This window comes from Diadema antillarum, unplaced genomic scaffold (assembly GCF_040938485.1).
Source record: "Diadema antillarum isolate AM-2024a unplaced genomic scaffold, OU_Dant_1.0 seq00000149_RagTag, whole genome shotgun sequence".
NCBI lineage: Eukaryota > Metazoa > Echinodermata > Echinoidea > Diadematoida > Diadematidae > Diadema > Diadema antillarum.
This window is the reverse complement of record NW_027271222.1, coordinates 621,986-649,937: the sequence shown is the minus strand read 5'-3', so window position 1 is coordinate 649,937 and position 27,952 is coordinate 621,986. Positions and strand designations below refer to the sequence as shown.

General features: G+C 38.7%; 1 protein-coding gene across 1 annotated transcript in view; it reads left to right on the top strand.

Annotated features, from left to right (window-relative positions):
• Nucleotides 1-1,036: 1,036 nt before the first annotated feature.
• LOC139727732 (potassium channel subfamily K member 13-like) overlaps nt 1,037-27,952 on the top strand; it is a 51,538-nt gene continuing 24,622 nt past the window's right edge. Inside the window, exon 1 of the mRNA XM_071638711.1 lies at nt 1,037-1,846. Within this exon, the coding sequence (XP_071494812.1) occupies nt 1,501-1,846 (346 nt within the window). The 5' untranslated portion in view covers nt 1,037-1,500. The remainder of the gene's footprint in view (nt 1,847-27,952) is intronic.

The following is a 27,952-nucleotide window of genomic DNA, read 5'->3' as shown; positions in this document are numbered from 1 at the left end:
TTTCACTCGGAACACCTGTTGAGAAACATGCTGCAAGTGAAGTACTGTCTTTATCCGGACAACCTCTTGTGAACTCAAAATGTAAAAGGTATTATTATGAAACAGCAAACGAAATATGTTAATTTGAATTGAGACATAAATATCCTTTCAGCACAGCCCGCCCATCGGGGATTTGTTTTGGCTACGAACGCGTGCACGTTCTGCTGCTAAAGATGAGTTTTGTTTATGGCGATGATGCGATGCGATTTGCTCGCAGGTCGCCGTTGCAATCAGTTTAATGCTACCCTGTCAGACACAGTGGTTGGGGCTACTTGATTAATATTCATAAATTATGAAGGAGAGCTCAGCCAGTCAGCGTGCTCGACGAGGCCGGGTAGCAATTAACATGATGAGGTGTGGGGCCTGCTCGTCCTCTGTGTCTCTTCCTCTCTCCACCAAAGAGCTTCTTGGCGGTGGATATTTTGTACAGCGCCACGGGAAACCATGGTGATACGAAAGCTGCGCCGCCTATTGCATATCGAGTTTTCCAGCTTCGTCTGAAATCTTCTGTTGATGTACACCCAAAATGGAGACCACACTGGATCAAACGTGAAATTTAGCTGGTGGATATACTTTCTTGAAATCGGTAACGCCAACATAGTTCCGATTCCTTACCTACACGTTTGTCGACGTTTTGATTTTCTACTTTGAACCGGATACTATACAAGTTATCAATTCAGGGAAGAAACCTAGCGTTTTGGTGGTTACTTTGTGATATGTTGTTGGTCTGACGCATCCAATGTGTTAGAAATGCTTAACAGAAAATAACTGCGCAGTATGTGAGTCCAAAATGGCTGCATGGCGTGAGTTTTCCCTCAGCCATCATTAGCTAGTTTGTCGACATCTGCCAACACTGTTGCGCCATCGATGTGCGGACCTGACTTCCATTCAGCAGAAAAGACATGACAATGGTTCCAAGTCTAGAACAACTAATGCTCTGCTACCGAGGTGAAAAATTCAAAGGCAAGTTTACTTTGGATTTCGTGGTTGACTTGGATGTCACATTTGCTGGGGAGTGGGTTGGTCGTTCCGGCATCAAGAGGTAGTCATTATGGCTACGTGTTATCCTCGCTAGAAAATTATGTCGCATGATTGTTGCAGGTGGCTCGTTGCTGTTTTGGATTATTACAGTTTTGCTGATATAATCGTCCACTGAGTCACCTGTCGTTTTTTAGTGACATTCGTCTCCGAACTATCAGGATTATGCAGTTTAGTCCACTCTGTATAGAGTTTAACCGGATTAACTTTAACTTGGATATATATTCTGAGAGCTGAACAGAGACATAGACCACACCAAGCTTAAGATCTATGTGGATAAATGTCATGAAGCTCAATATCGTATCGTTGTCTGATGTTCCCCTGTTTACGTTCAACCTAAAGTTCCCATCTCACTGAGATTTTCCATCGGATTTCGGTGGAAGGAAGAACCCCGCAGCATCGCTGGAACCGAGGGGGTTCGTTATGGCGCGGGGCACCACCTTCTGCGCCTTACTTCACCTGAAAGAAGACAACGCTCGATTCGTCCTTCTTGTGCTTCTTCTCCTTCTTTACATGCTGATCGGAGCGGAAATATTCCATCTCATTGAGGGGTCCACTGAGATCAAAGAAAGAGCGATCTATAATGCGCGCTATACAGAATACGTTGCTAAATACCTTAACGTCAGTGAACCTTTCAACAAGACAGATTTTGATAAAATGCTGGATGACTACGCGACGGCATCGGCAAAAGGACTCCTCCCTGGCAGAAGGCCGAGATGGGATTTCCCTGGAGCATTTTATTTCGTTGCAACGGTCGTGTCTACCATTGGTAAGAGCTATCTATGACACGTAGAAACACTTCTAGATGTTAATTGATTAACACAGTCATCATTCCGCTTTCTCAATGAGAATTTTGTCAACACTGCAAGTAACAAGGCGCGAATCAACGCCTTGGGAACCACATGGCGAATGATGAATATATATATATATATATATGATATCATATGAATAGTACATTAGAACAAAATCAGTACATTACGCGAGATTTGAAAATATCCGGTTAATCAGAATCATTCATATGCTAAAAATTCAATCGCTGCAGTTCGAAAGAGGAAGTTGACAGCAGACGTTACACATCTCTGCCCCAGAAATTCATGTATTGTCGAGCGTTCTGAGAACGGACGACCTTGCCGCAAATGCATTCCATCATCTCATGTTAACAATGAAGAAGATGGTAGCCGCACAATCAAAATAACATTAATTATGATGATACCTACAGCATGTGTAGTCTCACAAGACACATCAAGAATGCATTGGAGTGGCTGGTAGACCAAACAGACTTTTAATCAGATTTCGTAACCTATCCTGACATTAATTTCACAACTGAATGTCGTTTTCCGAGGAGCACAGCCCGTTGATAGGGCAACATTCTGCCTTCTTAGACATTCAATCTGCCTTTCCACCCATGCAACACATTTCCTGTCAGCACTTGAAGGTTTCATGTGCAATTTGTTCATAATATTTCGTTGCAACGTGCATCTTCCGCTGATAGGGTGTCCGTTTTCCTCTTTGGTATAGAATCTTGAAATCATGTCTACTGACCACCGCCACTGTTGTTGAATGACTTGTGCATCACTTCTCTCAGCCATACATAAAAATAAAGCAGAGCAGACGATCGATTTTAGCGCGGCAAGTTACACTGATAAGATAACAGCTTATGATGCTGCTTGACCAAAGTACGTACATGTCATAAAGCAGTAATTAGATCATTATTTTGTGTGACGTCGCAGCGAAAAAAAAAACGTCAGGGAGAAAAAGAAAACAGACGGAAAAGATTATCTTCAGACGCTTTCTTATTGGCATGCATGCACAAGACGTGTGCACAAGAAAAGTAAAGACAATAATGACAATAACCAGGCATGCGTACTGAATTTCTATAAATAATCATTATTATGGTGTGCTTTGAACAGACTTATAGCCCGAATTTAGGAATAATACACACACAAACATTGTCGACCCTGAATATACCGTTTCCTTTCTTGCCGACAGAAAGTTGGGACCAATGTCAAAATGTTAACAGACTTATCTTTCTCCTTTCAGTATAAGAAATTTGTGTGAAAGTGTTAACGAGAACAAGTTCGATTGAGTATCGGGTGATAAGACGACTGAATGTCAAGCCATTTGACACGAGACAGAACGTTTAATCTGGACACCAAACTAAATGTCTCCTAATTTTAAGATAAAAAAATGTCAGTCGTAATGCGCAGTGCAGGGAGAAATCTTAAAAACCATTGTCATTTCCCGCAGGAGAGCTAGTTAGATGATTAGCAAAATGAATTTTAAAAAATGATGATGAAAGGAAACGAAAAAAATTCAATACAAACTTGAAATACTTTCGATATTCTTACGTAAGTATGATGATAATCATTGCGCGGTTGTATTAATACTCCCAATCAGGATATAGAAGCCGCATTCGGTACAAGTCCAATACAATATACAATATGTTAAATTCATTAAGAAGGCACTACGTCACACATTGGACCTTCTTTCTCCACACCCTTACTGAAGTTAGCACTGATTTTTCGTGTCAATCATAATTCCTTTCCTAACCCTAACCCTCGAACTCACAACATTTAGTTATTGTTCATTTTCTGCTTTTGCCCCCACACTCTGGATCTCCCTGAATGGATGATACAGCAAAAGGCTCCTTAGAAATAACTATACTTTCAATAAAGTAAAGCTGCATGAACTGTGGATTTATTCTTTATTTTATAAACTCTTTATGTATCTGATTTTTTGTCAAAGTTGTGTTATGTTTGTACATAACTCGATTGTTGTGTTACAGTGCGCTGTAGCTGATGATGAAAAGGCGCCAAAGAAATGCAGTGTGACGTCATGTCATGTCTTGTTTTGTCACGTTTTGATATATTATGTTATGTTATGTAACCACAAACACGTAGGCCTTGCTTAAGCAAAACGTATAATTTTCAAAATGTTGCTTAATGAACAAGAAAACCACGGAACTACGTCAAGTGAATGCCTGTTTTATTTGTTTCAGTCTAGTTTGTATACACAATACAATCTCTCGAAGTTTACTGCTGGATATTATTATGATCTATGTCAGGCAAAAAAAAAGTCTCCGTTGAAATTTCAGCTATCCAGATAGTTGAGATCATTATTCATTGAATCGGTCTTCACGTCCATGCTAAACGTCACAATCATTACTTGACCCCCTTCATATTTACCATAACACTAGACGTTGTCAGCTGAAAGAAATTGATTTTTAGGTTAGTTTTCCTATGTTGCATAAGTTTCCCTTCGTGGATATTTCATAGACCATAAACCCTGTCACATCATCTATCATCTATACGCACAGTACAATGAATTTAATAGTTGCGTTATTAATGTAATGCGCTATCTAATACAAAAATAGAATGCTGATTTATTGCTGCATTTTGAAGAGAGAAGGGAAAACGTTTCAGATATAGGACTTGATAAAGAGCAAGGAATCTTTAATGCATGTCTACAGTTCATTCCCTAGAGCTCACAAATACAGACACGGACGGGCTGCTGGAAACGAGAGAATAACAATAATTATGTGCAGCTGTCTATGGCTTCACTATAAGTATTCGCTTCGTGGAAAATTCCACACACGCGTGTTACTCTGGAAACCAATTCCGCGACTATGGAGAGATCGTGTTTGGCAGATATTTAAAATGATTGTTAGAGGAACCAAAGCGAGATGAAATTGTTACTTAAATCTCTGCTCTTATCATGCTTTTATCCTCCTCTTGTTTGCAGCTGAGATATTTGGGTAAATTATCTTATGATTGATATTGTGTTTGTCACTAGTGCATGTTGATTCTCTTGTTCTTCTTGCGTGATATAGTCACTCTTCGTTGGGTTCTTAATGGGTCAATGTGCGTTGTGAGTGGACTTCCATCTTCTGCGTTACTCTAATGAAATACTTGTAAAAATATGAAACACATCCATACTTACGTAATAGAAAATGACACGAAAATTTGATACGAAGGGAACACAACAGATTTAGGTCCTACGCCTAAAAAGGGGAAAATACAAACACTATCAACATCTTTTCTTTGTTGTTGTTAGTATAAAACCCGGGAGACACGGCGCTGAATATTGTTTTGTATGAGCACGATGTTCTTTTCCCATGAATTGTGTGCCATTTGAATGAATTCACAATTGTTAACCTGCAAGGAAAATAGCAAAATAACTGTAAAATTTACACTGCGATACCACTGTACATCACTATCACAGCATGATAGATGAACAAAACTTTCTACACTACTTTCCTATGACTCTACACTATATCTGAAGTTATTTTGCAGTGTTTTGATGCCTTGATTAATTGTTATAATTGAAGACGCGTGGGTGACATAACTCGTTGCCTTGGAGTGTTTTTGTTCCTTTTTTCCCCTTCTTATTCCAATAACAAAAGCTATACCTGAATTGCCCGCTCTCGCCAGATGATTGGAATGATTTTGGGGAAGTAAATAGAACCCTGCTGCCATCAATTAACGCAACTGGTGACTTTTCTTTGACAACATGAGTGGCTATAATTATTACGCGCCATAGCAAAGCGCTTATTGCGTTGCCGTCCCTCGGCCCGCCATTGTACCTACTCGGGCAGCCGTGACTGCTTTAATGACTGTAGCCAACGAGTTCGCGCAAAATGTGATGGGCAGAATATTTTCGCTGTCCTTTATTGCAGCGACAGAAAGAGGGAGGGGAGAGAGCGCTATCCGGATGCAACACCAAGGAGACCAGCCGTACGTCAACATCAAGCAGTTGACTCCGTGTGGTTCTCCGTGTAATTAAGCCCTCACTTCTTTTGAGAGAGCCAGAGAGATTAATGAAATTGACAATCAAACAAGCCAGACAAAGCCTGCGATGAAACTCGAATCGCATGAGCTGCAAATCTGGCGATTGTCTAAATCAAATTCTAATCCAAAGAAATCAGCAATTAAGATCTTATTCTGGACTTCAGAAATTCATGATGTCATTCTCTCGTTCGTGTTGTTGTAATAACATAATTTTTTTGGGATTAAATATGAGACCAAAACAAGCATATACACCCACACTCGAGTACAAACACACACACACACACACACACACACACACACACACACACACACACTCACACACATACACACACATACATGCGTATAGTATATAGTGTATAATTATGTGTAACAGGGTGTGTGTTTTTTTCTCTGTGGGGTTGTTTAGACCACTAAAATCTTCGAATATGAAATTTCGGTGGCCTGAAATAAAAGGAAATATCAACATTCATTTTGAATTTTAGATGCCTTATCGGGCCACCAAAACATAACCTTTTTGGAAATTTGGTGGCCCGAAATACCTCTTCGTGGCTCCTGACCACTGCCAATGTCGAGACCTACATGGATATAGGCCCCTACATGTACACATATTATACATGATAATATTATACTTTATGAATATTTATGTGTAATTTGTTTAATTTCATCTATATACATGACCATAATGTGTCAAACTTGAGAACTTATATTATGGTATCAGACAGAACATAAATACACTCATATCATCTTCCATAATATACGTATATCCCGATTTCGTCTCTAAATCTGCCCGTTTCGAAATCTTGAACACTGTTGATAACGACGCAAAAGAAATGGGCCTTACATATTTTTTTTTTTTTGGGGGGGGGGGGAAGACACCGTATAGCTTTTTATGTAAATCCCATATTCCCTCTTGCACTGAATGCTTTGATGGATACAAAAGCGCTTTATGGAGGAAGCCAGTAACGATAAAGGATGACTACCACAGGTTTGTTCAGAAGGAACTTAACCTTTGAAGGATTGAATATTAATGTGGCAGTCCTTTCATGCAGCTGATTGATAATCCATGACCAACGTTAATGTCTATTGTTTAACCTTGACATGGTAGTGTAGGCCGCATGCAGAGGATAAATCTGCGAAGGCAGAAATACGAGACAACAAGCACTAAGTATGCACACTCAGTTGATTATAAGTACACACATTAATTTCATAATCATCTTGTTTCACGCTTAACCCCTTCTTATTTGGTAATATGCATTTCATTTTCAAAATTGTCATGCCTTACGGACTCGCACATTTTCATCAGTTTATCCTATAGTCACGCGCGCACGCAAGCGCGTTGGTGCACAGGATTACGTCAACATGTCTCTCGCATATTTTTTTTTTTCAAATGGATGGCCCAAAACGTTACACATGGACCAGAAAGGTTATAGACCTATGCGGTTGAAAAAAAAAAAAGAAATGGGTGCATTGATACGTCAGCGCATAACCCAATACATACTGAAGCTCCAGTTATGGCCGAGAAATAGACATTAGCATTGAAAAAAAAAACAGTGCCTGAACCGAACAGGTCGATGCTGCTCCTCATTGACAAGGGGCATCTTTTTTTTTTTCATTCTTAGAGAAATGGGTATTATGAATTTCAAAGAAAATGATGGTAATGTAAAAATCATAAAGGCGATAGACTTCGTATATCCGAACAAGTGCATAGTATATTTCATAGGTAAACGATTTATACATCAAGTTAGTTACCTTATCCTCATCACCTAAAGTTATTTAGAACAACGAGGATCACCATGGAATAGGAGATGTTGGTGTTAGCTTGTCTGGACTTGGCTGCAAGCCTGCATGAATAGGGTGATGTTCGTTATTGTGAAGGTTCGTTAATCAGAGAATAAAATAAGGTTCTCTTTTCGGAGGTTCGTTTTTCCGAAACACACAAATTCGCTATACCTATAGATCTTCGTTAATCCAAAAATGAAACAGGGTTCGTCAATCCCAACAGTGTGGCGTCATTCCGGAGGTTCGTCAAACCGAAAATGAAGTAAAGTTCGTTATTCCGAAGGTTCGCTTATCCGAATAAGAAATATGGTTCGTTATTCCGAAGGTTCATAATTCCGAATGTTTGTTAATCCGAAAATTAACTTATATGTGGCGATGCAGGGAGGGATGGGGGGAGGAGGCTGAAGAGTGGGAGAGTTATGGAGAGGGAAGGGTCTAATCTATCGTGACAAGGGACGTACGCAGGAATCATTTAGGGTATAATCAGTGCATGCATTGAGATTTCTTATTCGGGTTTTTTTTTCTCTCTCTCTCTTTTGATGTCTTTGAATCGCCTTTTGTACTGATTGTTTGTACGTCATAAATGGCTCATCCTGATGATGATGATGATGTAGAAGGGGTGGGGCATATACGGAGGAGGAGGAGAGAACCTTCGGAATAACAAATTACGTTTGAGTAAGTTTTAGAATGCATTCGAAATCAATTTATTTAGAATTGCCATTTATTTTTATTCCACTTAATCTCTAGTTCTTGCTAAGAAAATGCAGGTAGAGAGCAATGCAGCCAAACGCATAATGTACACCCTTTGTATAACTTCCCTAAATTGGATGTGACTGCTACTAAAACAGTTCACATGCACACTCTCTGCATGATGAAATGTATTTTCGATCAATCTTACATATTCCGCCCTTACTGTCAATTTTCTCCCGTACACCCCCGCTTCTGTCTTCTCTCTGTCCCCTCCCATCTATCCCTCTAGGGACATTCTGCAGTTGCCTAGACGTTTCCCTGTTGACCGTGGCTGTCGATAAATGGACAATCGTACCTTGAAGTCTGTGAATTAAGCTAATTGGACACGGTGTTGACTTCGCCTCTGACGGAATAATCATTTCTAACTGGTTCTGTGTTATATCCTGGTGGATCCGACAGTGGGTTGAATTGGTTTCCAAGCCATTATGCTGATGAATTTTCACTCTACCTCCCTCCATCCTTTCATGGGGTAACAAGACAGGAACAATTGACGGTGCTTCGTTACAAACGAGAGTGTGCTGTCACACATAATGCATGGGCCGTATGCAATAAAAAGGGTCTCTAGAAAATAAAATTGTAATACATTTTGAGTCCAGGCACAACAACAACAAAAAGAGTCCACTGTGAATATTACTCTTTCTTAAAGAATTGCATCTGAATAGATAACTAAATGAAATTATAATAATGCATCGCATAAACATTATACAAAATGTATATAATTATGTATACACAAAGAAAATCGACTGTGATAATACGGAGAAGGAAATGAATAGAATAAAAGTGAAGGTTCATTGCACAAAACTTTTACGGTGTTGATATTTCGATGAACTGCACTGCTGCTCAACAGATGTAGATGATGAAATATAAATATTTGGCGAGTTTTTACTCCGCCTTGAATTCAGCAGAAATTACCGATAGCCATAACTCTGAGCGTCAAGAACTAATTCAAAATCCTGGACTATATACAGCGAGGTCAATCTCGAAGAGATTCAGTACATAGCGGCTCGGTACCTAACTAGAACCGCATGAATTCTGTGGCCATCTTTTCTCCGAGGTCGTTTCGATGTCTTCACATCTTGCCCTTGCAGACTGCCCTCGATAGTTACATCGGCTGCTCGGAGTTTCTTATATTATGCCCATCAACACGTTGCACGTGTTATAACTCAGTGTGTTGAGAAAGAGAGAGAGAGAGAGAGAGAGAGAGAGAGAGAGTGAGAGAGAAGGAGAGAGAGAGAGAGAGAGAGAGAGAGAGAGAGAGAGAAAGAGTCTTTGCATGAAATCATGTCTTTCAACTCACAACATAAATACATTCTGGATAGTGGTGTGTAGGACTACCTGTACAATATGTTTCATAAACAAGAGGAGATGATTGTCAGAAACGGAATTAAAGAAAAAAAGGGGGGGGTAGTACTGAGATGACTTTTTCTCCAATCTTCAAATCCATTCATGTCATAATCTTGAGTAAAATGCCAACTCATCTAAACAAACGCATAATAATTTGCATGTGTTTATTTGTATTTGTCAAACTTTGAGATAATATAGTAAGCTTTTGGCAATGTTTGGCAAGATTTCATCAACTTGAAAATACTAAGACAGCGAAATTGCTTTGCGATTAAACACTATGTCAACTCAGAGCGATGTTTAACGTTTTTTTTTTTTCGTCCAGTTCCATGAAGACCCAGTATATTCCCTGAATAATTCAATAAGTCAGCTTCATTGACTGGATAAAGCTTAATTTCCTGGTAATATCTTCGCTGACAACCACAAAAGTATCGAAAATAACTGAAAGACAATTGCTAAGCATCATTAATCCATTGTATGTCACTGAAAATCATGAAACAGCATAGAAAAAAACATCTTTATTATTATCAAAGGATAGTATCATTGCTCTTTAATGAGAGTCCGATTAACCTTGGAATGCAATTCATTCTGTAAAATACAAACGACTATTTTTAGAACACGACAAGAAACTGATCACCATGAACATTTCACGGAAGGAGTGGATAAAGCACACTGTCTTTATCTTCAAAAATAATGTTCTTAGGTATAAAACCTTTACCGTAATCATTTACTGACATTTTCCTGTTATTTATAATTTTGTATGCGTGTGATGCTCCTGATTTCAGGCAAGGATTTTCCAAAAACGTTATACTGACTACAAGAATGACACTTTAAGCAGGAGGAGAATCAATTTGTGCCCTTTATTATAGTTTGACTGATTGTCTTGTAGATCTCTTTTCTTGCAAATTAATTTCCCCTTTCTTTTTTGACAATTCTATATTCATCAATGTCCAGCTCAGCGTGATAAAGAAAATACCAGCAGCATATATGGAAACTAAAAGTATACAGGGGTCGTGTATTCTGAACACTAGAGTAAAGAGTCGTTGTTAGCATTTTCAGTTCAGTTCGGCCTTATATACACTCTTTCTTTCTTTCTTTTTGAAAGAGAGAGAGAGAGAGAGAGAGAGAGAGAGAGAGAGTGAGAATGAAGCATTAATGGCAAGACATCTTCAGTGACAGTATGGATATCAACATAATGTTATTAAAGCATGAATTCATAACTGGAAAAGTGTATTTCCCGCCACATTTTCATATCTTTCTTTTTCCCTTGTTTCCCTCCTGATTTCATGCAGGGATTTATACCAAAAACACAAGGTTTATTTAAAGAATGACACTTGAAAAGGAAAACAGTCGACTTGTGCTCTCTCGAGATCTGTGCCAGGGAGATGAAACTATAAAAAGTAAATGTTTCCATCGAAATCTACATAATCTCTCACACTGTTACAAACAAATATAAGAGAAAGAGAGCAACAGAGACGGAGAGAGAGAGAGGGAGAATGAGTGAGAGAGTGTGTGTGTTAGTGAGAGAGGAGAGAAAAGAGCCATGATAGGAAGATAGAATTCGAAACGTATCTTTGGATTCTTAAGAGGCCCAAACGTCAAAACGTCCATCAATAATGTGAAAGGTGAGCTGTAAATTATGCATAAGATGGGACGCATTGTTCTCCACGGCATTTCTACCATTCTCATCTTAATGTAAGACATCTCGTGCGTCGTTGCTGTAAAAGAAGGATCCTTGTGTAAATCTTCTCAAGCACAGCGAGCTGTGATGCGTCACAGGGCATAGACACATTTCGCTTCTCGGCTGCACATTTTGCTTTGTTGTGATTGTGGTTTATTTGAACATGTTGATTTTGATTTCCTTTTCCGTGAGAATGAAAGCAAAATGTTGATTACATATAATATCTCCAGTGCGAAAACAGATCGACGAAACAAACGTCACATGTGACATTATTTTAGATGGAAAAGTTAGAGAGAAGTTGGTCTGAAGTTGGTCGACCTAAAAGGGGGTAATTCTAAAACAACGGAACATTGAAGTTTCATTACACAAGCAGGAAAGATGAAGAGATCACGGAATTGTCCCTTTGAGATTTTGAACTTTCATCGTTCTGTTTGAATTTAATCTACTTATCAAAGCCAACTTGAATTTATGTGGAGTTGTGGTGTAAATTTTCATATTCTGGCTGGGGTTTTGATAGTGTAAAGCTGTGGGCAGACGATTTATAGACCTGACGAACAGAGGGATTGACATGGACTACTATGACAACAAAAGCAACAGTGCAACAAAAGTCATCACTATGATGATTGCACATCATTTTGGTAACTCTGAGACGGTCGCTAGTTTGCCGTGTTTTTTAACTATGACCCTGTGTTGCTCCCACCTGCCTCATAATCATAAATAGTCCCCATAGTACCTCCATCACGAACAATGCCAGACATTTTAAAGGGTGGGTAGTCGCTTTAAGTGATATAGCAATTTGTTGAGTTCATCCCGTTTCGGGGCTATAGGTGGTACTATAGAGTCACATAATACGAATCCTGCAATTCGCCGATCACCTGAACTTACATACATGTATTTATCAATGCACTTTATACACATTCCGCAGGGAGATGGGAAGTCCCAGCTCCCTGCATTCAGCCTTCAACAATAAACATTGCCACGACAACAAATCTGGCGGCGTGTTTGAACGCAACACACGTTTGTGTTCGATGTGAATACATTTCGATGTATACGATACAGACAAAGTAATTTACTCCTGCGTTGTCTGACGGGTATACGACATCTGAATGCTTTGAGTCCTAAATTATTCCCTTGTAGAAATTTGATATATATCAATCATAATGATAAACTCGGTTTGTATCAGTCACGATTATGAACTCGGTTTATATCAACCATAATAATAAGAAACTCGGTTTGTATCAATCATGATCATAAACTCAATTTATAATTATCAATCGTGATCATAAACTCAGTTTATATCAATCGTGATCATAAACTTGATTCATGATTACCAATCATGAGCATAAACTCGGTTTATATCAATCATGATCCTAATACAAGGACATTATAATCAATATCTGACCTTGAAATAGGTATAAGCTGATGTGAGAAAAACGGGGCCTCTTAGTGCACCTATTATCGAATTCAATGACGTATAAATGTTGTTGGCAAGAAATCAGAAGGTGGTGTGAATCTCCGTTGATAGTCCTGTGCAGTCTGCCGCTGTTGGCCTTGTTACTATGCAGCGAGCTGTGCCAACAAAATCTAAACGATTCGTATCTACAGCATGACAAAGAATGTCATCTATTCAATTTCTCAAAGTTAGCTTTTGTCGCTGATAAGATGAGGCGATGTGGAGCTCCTTCTTGTCGCAATTTGTGTCGCCGCCGAATTCAAACAAAGTCTCTGTCATTTGATCAAAACTTAATTCCTTCGCTACATGGTGAACTGTTTGTGTAACATCAGTTATTTACATTGCCCAACCCCTGCCTACAAATAAAACTGAAGAGGGGGAAAAACGACCGGCTGCTACCATGCGAAGACGAATGCCCCGGTCGGTGGCAACCTTTAGGAGACAGAAATTGTTGCTGCCGACATGGATTCTCAGGCGGCAATCTTGATTTGATTTGGCGAGGAAACAAAACATGATCCATGACAGAAGGAGTCTTTATTGATGGAAGCCAACACGCCGCGTTGCGCCCAAACATAATGATGCCTACAGCTCGCAGCACAAACCAGCTTTCAGATATATATGGATTTGAATGTTGCTTTCCAAAATCAATCACCCAAAACTCTACATTGCATTGATTTATGCACTGTTCAGAGCAAGGCAATAAAAAGGAGAAGAAGAGGATGAAAAAGAAATACATCCTGACAACTTGATCAAAGCGTTCGAGACGAATACAAGATATTCGATTCAATAAAGTGTTCTGTATACCAGTAACCAAAAACGTATTTCTTCGTGAATGTGCGATTCTCGCTCAATATTTTCATCTTTTTAGTTAAACAGTGACCATGTATCAACAAGGAATGGAAACAAGAAGTTACCACTATACTGGCGAACTGGCTTCGGGTGACTGGTTCAGGATTTTTCGGTTAGCAGACTTGCCACCGAATGGAATCATGATTAGGCCTATCATGTATGGCTAATTTTCCTTGTTAAAAGTTGTAATTTCAGATAAATACAGCGTATTTATATATTTTTTTAGATAATACTATAGTTAGAAATCATAACGAAAGTGTCACTATATGTGTCCAAATACGACGTGACAGAAATGTTGATGAGAAATTTGCCGATCTGTGATGTGTTATCACCAGAAGAATACAAACAAAACAAAAATCAGACATATATATTACAGTATAAGACACCTGACAAAACCGCCAATTGTCCCACTTACCAAAAGCCTCTTGTTATTTTTAAGAAATATCCTTCAATAGGGTTGGTATTGGTGCGCTATTAAAAATTAACCCTATAAAAGATCTATTTAAATTTGATGTACTTATACGTGGCAAGATAACATATGAAGGCCATTTCCTTTTTAAAATGTTGTTCAGAGAAATTAGTTTATTTTGTCTTTTCAGCGTAGCTATGTACAATCAAAGTAATGATATGAATATACACCTAGAGATGGCTATGAGCTAGTAAAGTATACCTCCGATGTTATGTTTAAAGCATTGACGTTATTTTCAAGACAAAATCGAAAGGGGACAATGTTGAGGCTCGTAAGCATGTCGCCAAGAGTCTGGTACACACTCAAGGGACTGATTTACACGGGCGAGGAGTGCCTGTTGCACTAACGAGATGAGTCGTTTTTCTTTCTTCGAGTGCATGCATTCAATTTGCATATCTGGCTGGCTCTAGGCCCCATGGAACACACATGCAGCCACGGTGTCCCATGCTGTGATAGCGTCCAAGGTGGCTCGCGTGATACAAGGCGCGCGGTCAGATGAGGCACGACGCCATTTTGACATTTCGGCGATATCCACACTCACATGAAGCCATACACAGTTTATGTAATGCAACATGGCAGAAGCTCCATACTAGAGCAATTAGGCTACCATCTAATGTCACACCAGGTTCAACTGTCGATGACATTTTAACAGTGGAAGGAAAAAAACACATAGACTATAGAAAGCTCAGAAAATGAATAATTCATTTCATGTGATATGAATTCACTGCTGTGCTTCACTGAAACAATCTACTAATATATTCAAACTTTTGACACTATAATATTGCCGTCTGTTTATCTTGATCAGCACTATGAAAATATAACTGACAATAACCCCTAACATGCGTAATGCATGAAGGAAAATGATGTGTTGAGACCTTTTAAAAGGAATTCTACAGAAACAGTGGATCGTCACTATCATTTTCATTCAATCAAAATTTTCTGTATGTAACAAAATTGTTTTATATCTAATATACTGTTCGAAACGTCCAGTGTTTGTTAAAACTACTGTTTACCATTAGGAGCAGTGTTTGAAAAAATGTCCGAGTTGTCACATTATTTTGATCCATATGTGTAGGTTAGCTGTATCACAAAACATCCTTCCACATACAAATTCTGCGATAAAACCTAAAATATAGGAGATACTACTATTTTTCTCCATAGACCATAACTGTAGACGGTTTATTCTAGAAACACTTTTATTATAACTATTGTTCAGATTTTGTATATTCAACAATACTTAACATTGATTATGCCGATTAACATTTTTACATTGGTTGTTTCTATCACTAGCTCACACTTTAGGACTATTTTGAAGCACTAAAGCTGGGTTTTTGTTTCCTCTGCAAATGGTAAATTATGCCTTTTTAAAGCCTCTTTAAAGGTTGATCTTCGTTAAGATCGACAAAACTGTAATATATTTGATATTATAATGCATACATCTGATGCGAAGAGTTGTAACAGAAATCGATGGAGTGATATAATATTTCAATTTTACAAATTCCAAGTACGCTTGTGTCTTCTTGTTTATATTTTGCATACATTCTACAAGCGAAATTCAGATTTTCTTTGAAGATTTTCTGAAAGTTTTTATAATTACTTTTTTAAATATAATCATAGATGACACTGTTTCCGCCATTTGTCCCAAACCAAGGTGTATACATAAACATGTAGAGTCCACGCTCCTTTTATTTCTCTCTTTTTTTTCACTCTCTCTCTCTCCCTCTCTCCTCACAATGTCAAGAGGGTTGTGTTCGTCCGTGCAGTATTTTCAGCATATTGTCAGATTTTCGACTAAATAAGTTACTAGTAATTATAGCTTCTCTGTCCCTTAGTTTGACTATATTGTTATGCGCAGTTGAGTATATGTAAACATAGAGAAAGTGCGCAATATAAGTGCGCAGTTATTATTGTTATCATCATTATCTTTACTATCGTCAATATTACTATTCTCATTACTATTATTATCATTATTATCATCATCATCATCATGTAACTTCTGTGTTTGACAGTATGCTCCTTATCGCTAAGTTTCATGAACTCAGAAGCCTTTCAGAAGCCTTACCGAGTTAGTCAAAATCGATGCCGCCTGGCTGCTAAAAAGTAATTCGAAATTTCCATGATATCTTTTTGACGACTAACTGCCCAAGTTTATTTAATTCAACCCTATAACTAGGCCGGGCTGGGGGGGGGGGGGGAGGGAGGGCTCCAAGGCCCCCTTTCAGATCTCGGCCGTCGACTGCGCGATCACGACGAAAATCGACACACGCATGGCCTGTGACGTAATCTAAAAAGTGTAAAGTTGATTTTTTTTTATATCATTTACGCTGAATTACGGTAATTTATGCATAAAATCAGACTATTTTCTATGAATCACTAAAATATAAAGGTCCAAACAGGCAAATTTTTGTGCAAATATTCTTTCTTGTCTTTAGCAAATGTAAGTAAAAAAGATTGTGCCATAAAAAAAATCAGAATTTCTTATGTATTTCTTTGTTTTTCAGCTTTTTGTTTTCCATTATATTTTCGCTGAAATTTGTCCGCAACATTGTTGCAAGCATGAAAATATGTTATTCATTGATTTTAATCAACAAAACCCAAAAATAATCATACTTTTTCCGAAATTTGACTATAAGTACAATTTGCATTACAATTGTACAAGAATTCACGTTGAGTATTTTTTGGTCTCACATGCATGTACATATTTACGCATAACTTCAGAATCGCGTGCCCGGGGGTCGCAAATTTGGTGTCAAAAGATGCGGGAGACATGAAATAGAAAAGTCGTGAAACATCGCGGCGATGGCCTTTTGCGATGGCGACACGCCGCGCGGAATGTCAGGAGGGGGGCTCCGAACCCCCCCCCCCCCCCCCCCACCCCCCGGCCTAGTTGGGGTGAAGATTTGCAAGTTTTGCTATAGGTCTGCAAAGGACAAAGGAATAAACTCGATATTTTGTTTTCGTGTGTGTGTTAGGGAGAGAGTGTGTGTTTCCGTGAGTTTTATACATTCAATGCTCATTATTCAGTAAAAATAATTCGAGATAAAACAATATACAAAGCAATACCTAATTTGACGCTTTCCACTTGCTGAAGGAAAGCAAAGGTCACAAATCAAGGGGCGTTTTGATTCTTGATATTCAACAAGAGGGCAGCCTATATAGCATGATAGTGTTGTTGTTGTTGTTGGGTTTTTTTTTTTTTTGCAATAATGAATTCTGTGCGCTGAGAAGTTAAGAGTTTATTAATGACAGATGCACAAACAAGAGGTATAAGAATCAAACAGTATCTATGAAAAGGGAAAAATTGGAAAGTGTTTGTTGTTGTTAATGTTTGGTGGGAGGGGACAAGAAGGAAAGTCTATGTAAGGACGCTGAGAGGGGTTCATTGACATCACTCGACGAAAAGCTGTAGAAATCAGCATGCCATGATACTCTCTGACATGTCTGATGCGTCGCGGTTATGTTTTTCAGTGGCGCGAATCAACGCTCTCCCCCGTCCTGACGCCCACGCCGAAATCACATTTTTTTCTCTATTTAGGCATTTCTCGCAACAGCGTAACTGGAAGTTCAAAGTGTACTGCGGGGTAATAAGGCTGCCCCCCCCCCCTCTCTCTCTCTCTCTCTGTCAGTCTCTGTCCCAATCAGGAGCTCGTGATGACTTAACATAATCGTATTCATGCATAGGCTTCTTGTCTTGTTGCAAGTTGCACCTTGGTAAGATTACACCTTAACACCTGTAGGGACTTTGTAAACAATTGGAAGAGTGGTGAGTTCCAAACAATAATTATGACCTTTTCCTCTTACCTTACCTATTCGATATGAAATCGGATTCTGTAAATGCTCTTTCATAAATACATCAAGATAAAAACGTCTTTTTTCTTCTTTTAAGAGATTAGCTTTTGACCGTAACCTGGCATATCTTATTTTGGTGATTGCGAGATATTTAGGCCCTACTTTATGTTTTTTATATACTTTTTAACATAATTTGAAATGTGTTCTGTAACAAAAATATATTTAGTATAATACAATACATAAATTCATCATGATTTATTTAAGGAAGAAAATAATTCTTTGCTGGCTTAACAAAGATACAAATTTCTGCCAGATAAATGCTTGATATTCACCGACATAATGATCCGGCAAAACTACATACCTTTGAGATAGGCAATTTTGCTAGATTGCTATGCAAGTCCCGGTCCGCCGCCATGATTATGCGCGCGCTGGGATCTGGCAGAACGACATAGATCGTGCGTGCTTAGAACGGCACGCGCGGTATATTCTGGAGATACGTACCGGGATAGTCTTGCCAGATCATGAGATCCCATAGCTATAGAGTGTTAAAAGAACGGCATGCGCAGAATACTGATACAGTGTAACTCATTTCTGCCAGCCACACTATCTGTCTCGACGGAGCAATATAATCTGCCAAAACTAAGTTAACTTTATTAGCGGGCGTTTGCAAGAAAAGTAGGCTACTTTAATAGTCGTTTCTCGATCAACATAACATCTCAAGCTACGTAGTTTTGCACGCCCGATGACGTCGTTTTCCCAACCACATGAAAAATTGTGAGGTTTACTTTCAAAATGACAAAGAGTTATTGCTCAATATTTGAAAATATTAAACATCATGTTTTGTAAGAGCATCACTAAAAATATGAAAAGTCAACAAGAGAGGTAGGCAGTTCTGCCACGTCACTGCCGTAGATAGAAATCAAAATCATTCTTGTTCAATAGCGTTCTGCCAGCTGTCACTTCAAAGCAAATCGATAAGTATTATCATTCATATCCCCCTCGAGACTTCAGCTGCAAGACGACAACCTGTGAAGACCCTTACCTCTTCCCCCATTTATGTCTTCTCTTACGGTCTCTTATTCTTTCTTTCTCTTTCGATTTATCTCCCCTCCCTCTTTCCATCTCTGTCGTTATCGTCTCAATGATTGCTCTTATCTTGATTCAAAGAACTATACTTATCCCTTCATACTTTTAACTTTTTCTCAAGACACATCACGAGGAGTCTTTTTTTTTTCATTTCATAAACTAGTAATCGTCGCTCTCATCAATTCAGTCCAACCCTAAGAACACTTTTGTGAGCTCCATCAACTATCCATTTTTCTCTGTGTCTGTCTGTCTGTCTGTCTCTCTCTCTCTCCGCTATCTCTCTCATGTCAGTTCGTGAATTATATATAATTATACACTTCTCAGTAGCACATAGTACAAAATCCTGTTGTTTCTAGAAACTGTTCCTATATAGTCACTCGAGGATACGTTAGAATGTCAAACGAGCCATCCGGAGAGAAGGGAGATACTTCGTCTTTTGGTTGACTGGCATTCCCTTTCCAACTTCTGATATCATTCGGACGTGCAAGCAGAGTTGATATTACATGACCTGTAATTCTCCGCTTAACATCCCTCCCTACAGGTTGTCATCAAACAATGCAAATTTAAACCCGAGAGCGTTCACACAGTTCGGCAATGTTGACCTCGATCGGCCGATAGACATTCCTCAATCTATGATCGATCACTAGTTGGTATCGATTGGCCTCCAACTGGCTCTCTGCCATAGTGACAAAGTGCCCTAAAGTAGGATTCCCTCGATCCGCAGATAGACACTGACGACTCTCGACCCATAGTTCTTTAACGATGCCTTGGGAATTGAATAGTCTTTATCAATCTACATTCCTGAATTCCGAGTCTGTTGTGTATTTCAGGTAATCTCTTCTCGACAGCCTCGCATTTTGTTCATATCATCTATTCAACATAGAGGTTATCTTGTTGACGTAAGAAAATATCCATCACAATATTCATCTTTTCGTCAAAATTCTCGATTTCAATACAAAAGAGATCAAAATACTGGACATTCAAAGGTAGAATTTGCATATTGCAAACAGACGAACATATTGCAAACAGACGAACGGAGTGAATGCATACATTTAAACAATGCGTCAAAAAGTTAGACGGGAACTCGAGAAGGAGAAGAAGCAGGTATAGGCATGTGCTTCAATGTCAATGAATGTTGTCTGCATCGGGTAATCCACCTGTTCTTCTAAACAAACGATATCGTTCCGGCCGGGGATATGATGTCGTGCATAGTTTGTGTTTGAACAAACTTAAGTGTCAAAGTTTGACTTGCAATGGAGATGCATTTTGCTGACTTGAGGGTATGATATAAATTAAATGCAATTGATAAACTGCTCTAAGATGTATAGAGCATCTGAACCAGTCTTTGAAAAACACAACACAAAACTGCTGTATATATGAATATGAAAATCAGGGAAATCATTTTTTTTCCACTACGGTAATCAAACATATCTGAACTAAAAAATCTTATAAATGATTGACTGAGAGCTTTTTCGTCATCCTGTGGACCTATTGACTTCCTGCAGAAGGCGCAGACAGCCATAAATCGAAAAGTTCCATTGAGTTACCCCCCCCCCCCCACACACACACACATACAAATATAAGATAACTGCTTTTTAAATGATCTGAGAATCGGGGGGGGGGGGGGCTTCTTCGCTTTGCTGGTACTCATGCTACGCCACTGCTTTGATGTACACATTGTGGATAAATATACTTGTGATAGACAACGATACTCTGCTATATTTAATTCCAAGATTGTCTTTAACTACAGCAAAAGGGGAAAATATTTTCCATACTGGACACAAGATGTGGGTCTGCCGGTCTAAAATAAGTGTCGCTGCCGGAATTGGCCGTGCTCCACCACCAACTTACATGCTAGTCAGTGTGCACGCTGCTCGTTTGATCAGCGCTTCATAATCATGAGCAGCAATATGCAATCTTGCACAAGCTGGCAAGAGAGAAACTCCCCCATGAAAAAAAAAATGATCTAGACACCCAGTGATCTCACAAAGGTGTGTCACGAATATTTCAGCGTAATCTCAACTGAACTAAATCCAGTAATACTACTATCGAGTACGGGATATTGCCTCCAATATAGACGTTATTGAACTCCATATAGGATCCTACACTTTTATGCAATTTAGGAAACTGACAATGTAAGATGCTATCGTGGTGTATGGTAACAGACTGCGGCTTCTGTTGTATCAGAGATGTAGCATGATGTATGACAATATTGTACTGCGAGGATCGGTTACAGTCCTGCAAGATTTAAGAAACATGGACCTTGAATGCGTTGTAATTTGTTATACAAGGTCATTATCAGTCCTCAAAAATTCAGTCTTAATATTCAGTCACAAGTAGTCCTTGAAAGAGCATTAAAAATGTTCAGACTGTCAGTGGCTATGATACTAAATGATTTGACTGCGGATGTCACAGATAGCATCAACCTAACCCATCGCTCCAGCTCAAGCCCGTACAGAGATGGACTCGGTGATAGCTGTACAAGTCTTATCGCAGACGACAAACAACGTGCGAACTCGCGAACGGTTAAGCAAGCCAATCATTGTTCGTGATAAGATATGTGATTATGACTCAAAACATAATTATCAGCAACCTCACATGCCCATTCCTACTTGAAATTTCCACCATCCAAATAAACACCATCCCCGGAGCCCAGTCTCGTTTTCTTTAACACAACCATTGGTACAATAGAACACATTATCACTAGGAATAAGAATTCATGAGCTCAACGGCTGATTTCGAGTCAGATCTAATTTTGGATTCGTCTTTATGACCAGGTATTACAATTTGCCATCTTTTTAGGAAGGTAAGGCCTCCTCATCTTACAATCGTAGATTTAGACTGCTACTTCCCCTAAAGCTAACAAACTTTTTGCCCGTGTAGAATAGATCCAATACGATGTATGAGCCTTAGTTAATGTAGGCGAGGGGTGTTGCAAAGATTGCTGCTGGAGATAATTGAACTTGAATGTCGTCTCATCTTACAAGTCTTTGTATTACTCCTCCGGCATAGTAGCAAACGGACAAACACTGGATATTATCTGAAAGGGGAGAAGGGGTGAAATTGTCGGAAAAAAATAAATGATCGTTGAGGCAGCGTTATTGCGATATAAACACAAGCTCACACAAATGTGTTTTATCCATCACTCAGTGGCATACAAAGGGGAGTGTAGAGAAGATCACCTTTGGAAAGGCATAACCACGATCCTTGGCGAGTGGTAGCCGCTGTTGCAAAGGTCAGGCGCCCAAAAATACGCCTCGTATTTTTGCGCTCCGGAAAGACTTTCATGTGTCCTGCGTGCGCAATATTACAAATGGCATACAAAATGAGTATGTCGAGTCCATTTGTAGGGCGATTTAATACACATGATAAAAAAAACAACTACAACAACTACTACTACTGACCTGTCAGCCCGTGAGCACCGTGGTGAAAGACAGATATTGTATGTGCAGTGGGGCTTCGTTTCCACCAGGGATTATTCTAGAATTATGAATAATACGCCGTAAATAACCTACGGAAGTTTGCAATGTCGATTCTAAGGCACTTGCGTTACATAAATCGGAATATGCGACTTAACTGTCATATATCTTGTCTGCCTCCCCCAGTAACAGAGTTTTCTTCCTTATAAAAATGAGCAAACATGGAAATGGATGTTAACTATCCATTTTCTTTTTTCATATTCATTTTTAAAGTGTAATCAAATACATTAGATTTGCTTAATTTAGTTAGTATTCCTTCACCTATTTCATATTGTTCCGCTGTTTTGCAAAATAGTAAGATATTACACAATGTCAATATAATGGGTACTTCCAATCATGGCATATTATACATACATGTATGAATACATTCATGCCCATGTTAGAAAATAATGAAGTATGATGATTGCAGTTCATTATCACATTAAATGTAGGCTGTAAGGTAAATAGTAAATATATTTGTATATCATATATTATTATAGGCCATGAATGTTGTACCCGTTACATAGACATTATTATAAAATAATTTGATTCAATTCAATGACGTTCAATTAGATTTACATGTATTTCCATCTAGTAAGAAGTAAAAAAATAGTACAAGGTATACATTTGTGAAGTCATATTGTTGAGCAATTAGAAATGAAAATTATAAGTCATGGAATATGATACAAAATATATTTACGGATACTTATGCAACGGGAAAGAAATGCACGCTTTGCAATATTAACAAAGAATCAATAAAGCGATGGAAAAGAGTAATCTGCTGAGTAACAAAGCTTGTGAAACAACAATATACCAGGAGCATATATATCCTAAATTAATCTGATTCTAAATGTACCCTTAAAAACAATTCTATCACTGACAATGTAATCGTCACGACAACATACTGTATGCCCTGTGCCTTATAGATCCTGGTGAATGCATAAAGCGAAAACAGTGAAAGCTTGAAATAGATTAGGAAATATAAAGAAAAATCCCGACTGGATCGGTGGAATATTATTTCTTACAACTATGTACAGACATGACATGTGGAAAGCAGAGTGATATTAATTCTGAGACTTAAAAGGTGTGATCAGTTTGCTGTCTTTCTTTTAGATCAAAGTAAACATAAATATCATATAACACTTCCGTCAACACACACACACACACACACACACACACACACACACACACACACACACACAACGCTATGATATTAACACAGTCATCGTCGTAATGCGAACCATAACGCCATTGTTAAGTGTGGGACGCGGAAAATGCCAGTTGGGGATGTTTGTTGCCTAGTTCACTTGATATGCATGGTTTGATATTGTGTTTATTGAGATGGGAAATATAAACGTGAGCCTCATGACCATACCATCGACAAACTTTATCTCCTGTTATTGCATCCGATGTCAAGGCTCCGAAGTACAACGATGGACTACCACCAGCGCCAGTGGCTCTGGGTATAATGAAACGAAGGTCCAGGCCTTCTCTTATAATAGATGTGCACAACGTGCCTGCCATCATGATAATATCAACTCATGAGGAACATCAAAACTGAAATTCATGCATGTGAAAATATATTAATCACCAAGTATTTTCATTGGGGGATTGGTTTTGATGGAGAGGAGCTCTCAGAGATGAGAGACATGCAGTGGAGGGAACACGGAGTCTTATCGTGGTCGTCGAGGTAATCGTTGTTGTTGAAGTGGATTGTCAGCGGTGGGGAAGATCCAGTTTGTTGAAATGTATGGAAGTTCTGGATATTCGCTAGGCATGATAAAAGAACAAGATGGGTGGGCGGATCTGAGTGATTGAAAAGGAAAAAATAACAAGGAGAAGAAAGAATGCATTACTGTAACCCACACTGACTTTATGCTTCAACTATACGCCGGCTTAGCTCCCGGGAGCTCTGGGCTACGAGACCGAAGAGCGTTTTGGCCGCCTGGAACTGCCCTTGTCATACATTCTTATTCACTATCAAACGAGACGAGTTGATCGCGACGGAAGTCTTTATGGGGATTCTTATTACCCCCTGCAGATTGTGTTAACCCTTGACATTCAGCGAGTCGCCACTTTATTTGCTCTCCCAGATCAGTCCCCATTATCGGTGTTCATACATCAGTAATATGCTCTCATGAATACGTGGCATAAAGCCATTACAGTTAGATAATGATTGCACTTGTATAAGGGTACATCGGGGGAACACTTGTCGCACACTGGAGAATGGTGTAGAAAAAGGTGACTCTTCTGCACCTGCATAACCACCTCCATGTGTCGAACCCTCCTCCCAATTATTTAGGACTCACAAATTTAGTAGGATTCGATCTATCAGGTTTGATAGGCCGTATGGGTTCTTTCTCGACGAATTCAGTAACAGGCCTGATTTTGTTTTATTTAGATGGTCCTTGGGCATTGTCTTGTTGAGTGAGGGTTTCAACAGCCAATTCTACTCATAAGTAACTTTGATTAGTTAGGCTGTTATATTGACCAGGAAAAATATAGCAGAAATAGATAGAACGATAGTAATAGTAAGATAGATAAAGCAGTACAATCGCAAAAATATTACAGTATAGTGGACGGGATCTGTAATGAGATATAAGATTAGGACAAAATAGTTGCCACGTAATGGTGCAAAGTTGCAATTTTAAGAATTTACTAGCTTCATGAATTTTCATTGTTAATACAAAGAAATGTGAAAATAGAAATTGCCCATGGGAAGAAATTATTTGGTTACATTCAGACGGCGATCCTTAACCTCGAGGATAAGCGAACTTCGAGAATAAGCTCGTCATTAAGTATGGGGCGCCAAATGTCGCATTGTCTCTTTGTTCACGAAATGACAAATTTTGTGACGAAATTGTTTTGTTTACTTGCTTATTTGTTTGTTTTTGACAAGTAACAACGTCAATTTCGTCGAGACGAAGTGACAAATTTGTCAACGAAATAGCAATTTCGTTGACGAAATTAACGTTGTCACTTGTCAACGAATAGAACAATTTCGTGACGAAAGAGACTATGCGACACTTGGCGCCCCATACTTAACTGCGAGCTTATCCTAGAGGTTAAGGATCACCGTCTGATCGTAAACAGTAATGTATATGGGAACCCTCACATACGTATATGGCAACCAAATGAAAAGCAATAAAGCTTATGCATATATACATTTGTTACCAAAACATTCCACTTACAATGAGATAACGAATAAGGTGTGAGGGGAAAAACAGCAAAATGAGATCTCAACAAAGAGAACGAGAATGGTGCAATATCACCCCCAAAAAATGCAAAAGAAAGGAGAAGAGAGTGGAGGAGGAAAAGAGAACAAAAAAGATACACTATATGTATTGTTGATGTAAAGCTACCACAAACAGATCAATAATACTGTGAAAATTGACGTGTGCTACTGTAACATTGTGGAAAAATTTGTAAATGCCATCTCTGAGTGTAGAGAAATTGTTGCTCTCCCCTCTCTCTCTTTCTCTCTCCCTCTCATTTTCAATCAGTTTCCGATACCATGGCAACATGAATAAATGCAAGAGTGATGAGGGGTGATGGAGGGTTCTGCTTTGAAGTGACACCGACCACGGAGTAAAATCGGGGATAGACTCACACATTTCTCATTATTTATACGGAGCTTGTGATATTATGATTATGGCATTGAGACTATCATTGAAGAACTGTTTCTAATTCATGAAATTTCTGGGATTGGACGTTTACTTCGTACTACTTCCCTATAGTTCTTGAATTTGATACATGACTTATGACATTCATGCGCGTACAGTGACAACGTGCTCTATAAAAATAACATAACATTCAGTTTTTCTCAGTAAAGTCAGAGTCAAACACGTGTAGTGTCCTTTTTAACAGCTTAAATGTATTTCACTTACAATCAGAAATGTAAAAGGTATACTTAGCTATTGTAATGAAATTGGCTTTGGAGGAGGACAGAAGTAGGTGATACCTGACACAATGAAACAGTTGGCCGCTCATGGTCTCCACAAAGTGTAGCACTGTCGACATTTTGCTGCAATATTTGGTTACCTGGGTGATTTCAGATGCAGATCCCGTCACTACACTCGAGATTTTGTTTGCATATCCTTTACTTATAATGGTCGTCGCACATTTATTGAAAATAAAAATCTAACAACAACAACAACAACATCGGACTACTGCATGGCTGTAGTTCCGTTAGTTCATCAGCTCATTTGTAAGAAATACAACCTAGCGGGTGATTGGCTTTCTTTGTGTGTGTGAGGAGAGGGAGACGGTATTTTTTAAAAGTAAAATAACCAACAGCCTACAAACATGACTTCAGTGCATATGGGTTGACCCATTTCCCCGGTAAACGCTTGTTTCAATGGAATAAAATTCAGATGAGTTTGCAATTGATTGCTCCCTGCGTTGTGGTTATCACACAAACATAAATATAACAGTTTTGCATTTGTTCTGTCCATTTATTGCGTACAAATCTAACTACATGTGTGTACATTCAAATTATTTTGGTAAAATCATCCGGGATTTGAGGTCATAATGAGCTATGTTACTTTGCTTATTCACGTCTTTGCACCATAATGTTTTCAACAGTGTACAATCCTTAATCAGATTCTCTGAAAAAAAAATGACCTGTCTTTTGAATCAGTCGCTAAAGGTTCTAGTATGAAACGGGGATAAAAAGTCACGTTGTCCCATGTTTCATTTCTGTAAAAGAGTCATTTTGTTTTTAAATCTGTCATTGATAATGCCTACCTATTTATTTGGCCAATACCTGCTTACCTACCTAATGCCTGATTCACTTTTCAACAAACATTCTATGAGTGCATTTGATAACACGATTGCTATAACGATGCTATTATTGCAGACGCAGTAGAAATCGTCTGCTTGTAGGATCTTTACAGCTCGGAATAGGGCAGTTCTAGAATATTCTTGATAAGGCTTGACGAATGCATACGCACCAATATAGTTCAAGGGGCAATTGATTTTCTGAGTATGAGGCGATAACTGATATTGTTATGCTTTCAGTTGCTGTTTTTCTATAATGTTATTCTTCACGTTTCTGCGTCATATTTTGTCAGTGGCGAAACCTCTGTTTTTGCATCTACTTTCCGTTTATGTGACTCGAGTAGAACTAGGTTTAAAAAGGGAGCCCAGTGAAAGCTCAGATCAGCTGCCTTGCGATTCAGTACAATCCACGATCAGGTCATTGCGCGTGTCTGTGATAAATCTTGTATGAATAATTCTCCAGAATTTATTTACAGAAGGCATTCGGTGAGAGGTACATTCTTGTTTCCAAACCTTTCAGCACATCTGGTCACAACATAATGTCTTAGATGAATGAAAAAATATGAGTAGATACATATCAAACACATATCAAGTGTGTATCTATGCTTCAGGAGTAACATCATGATATCCATTATCTTAATATCTTATAATACG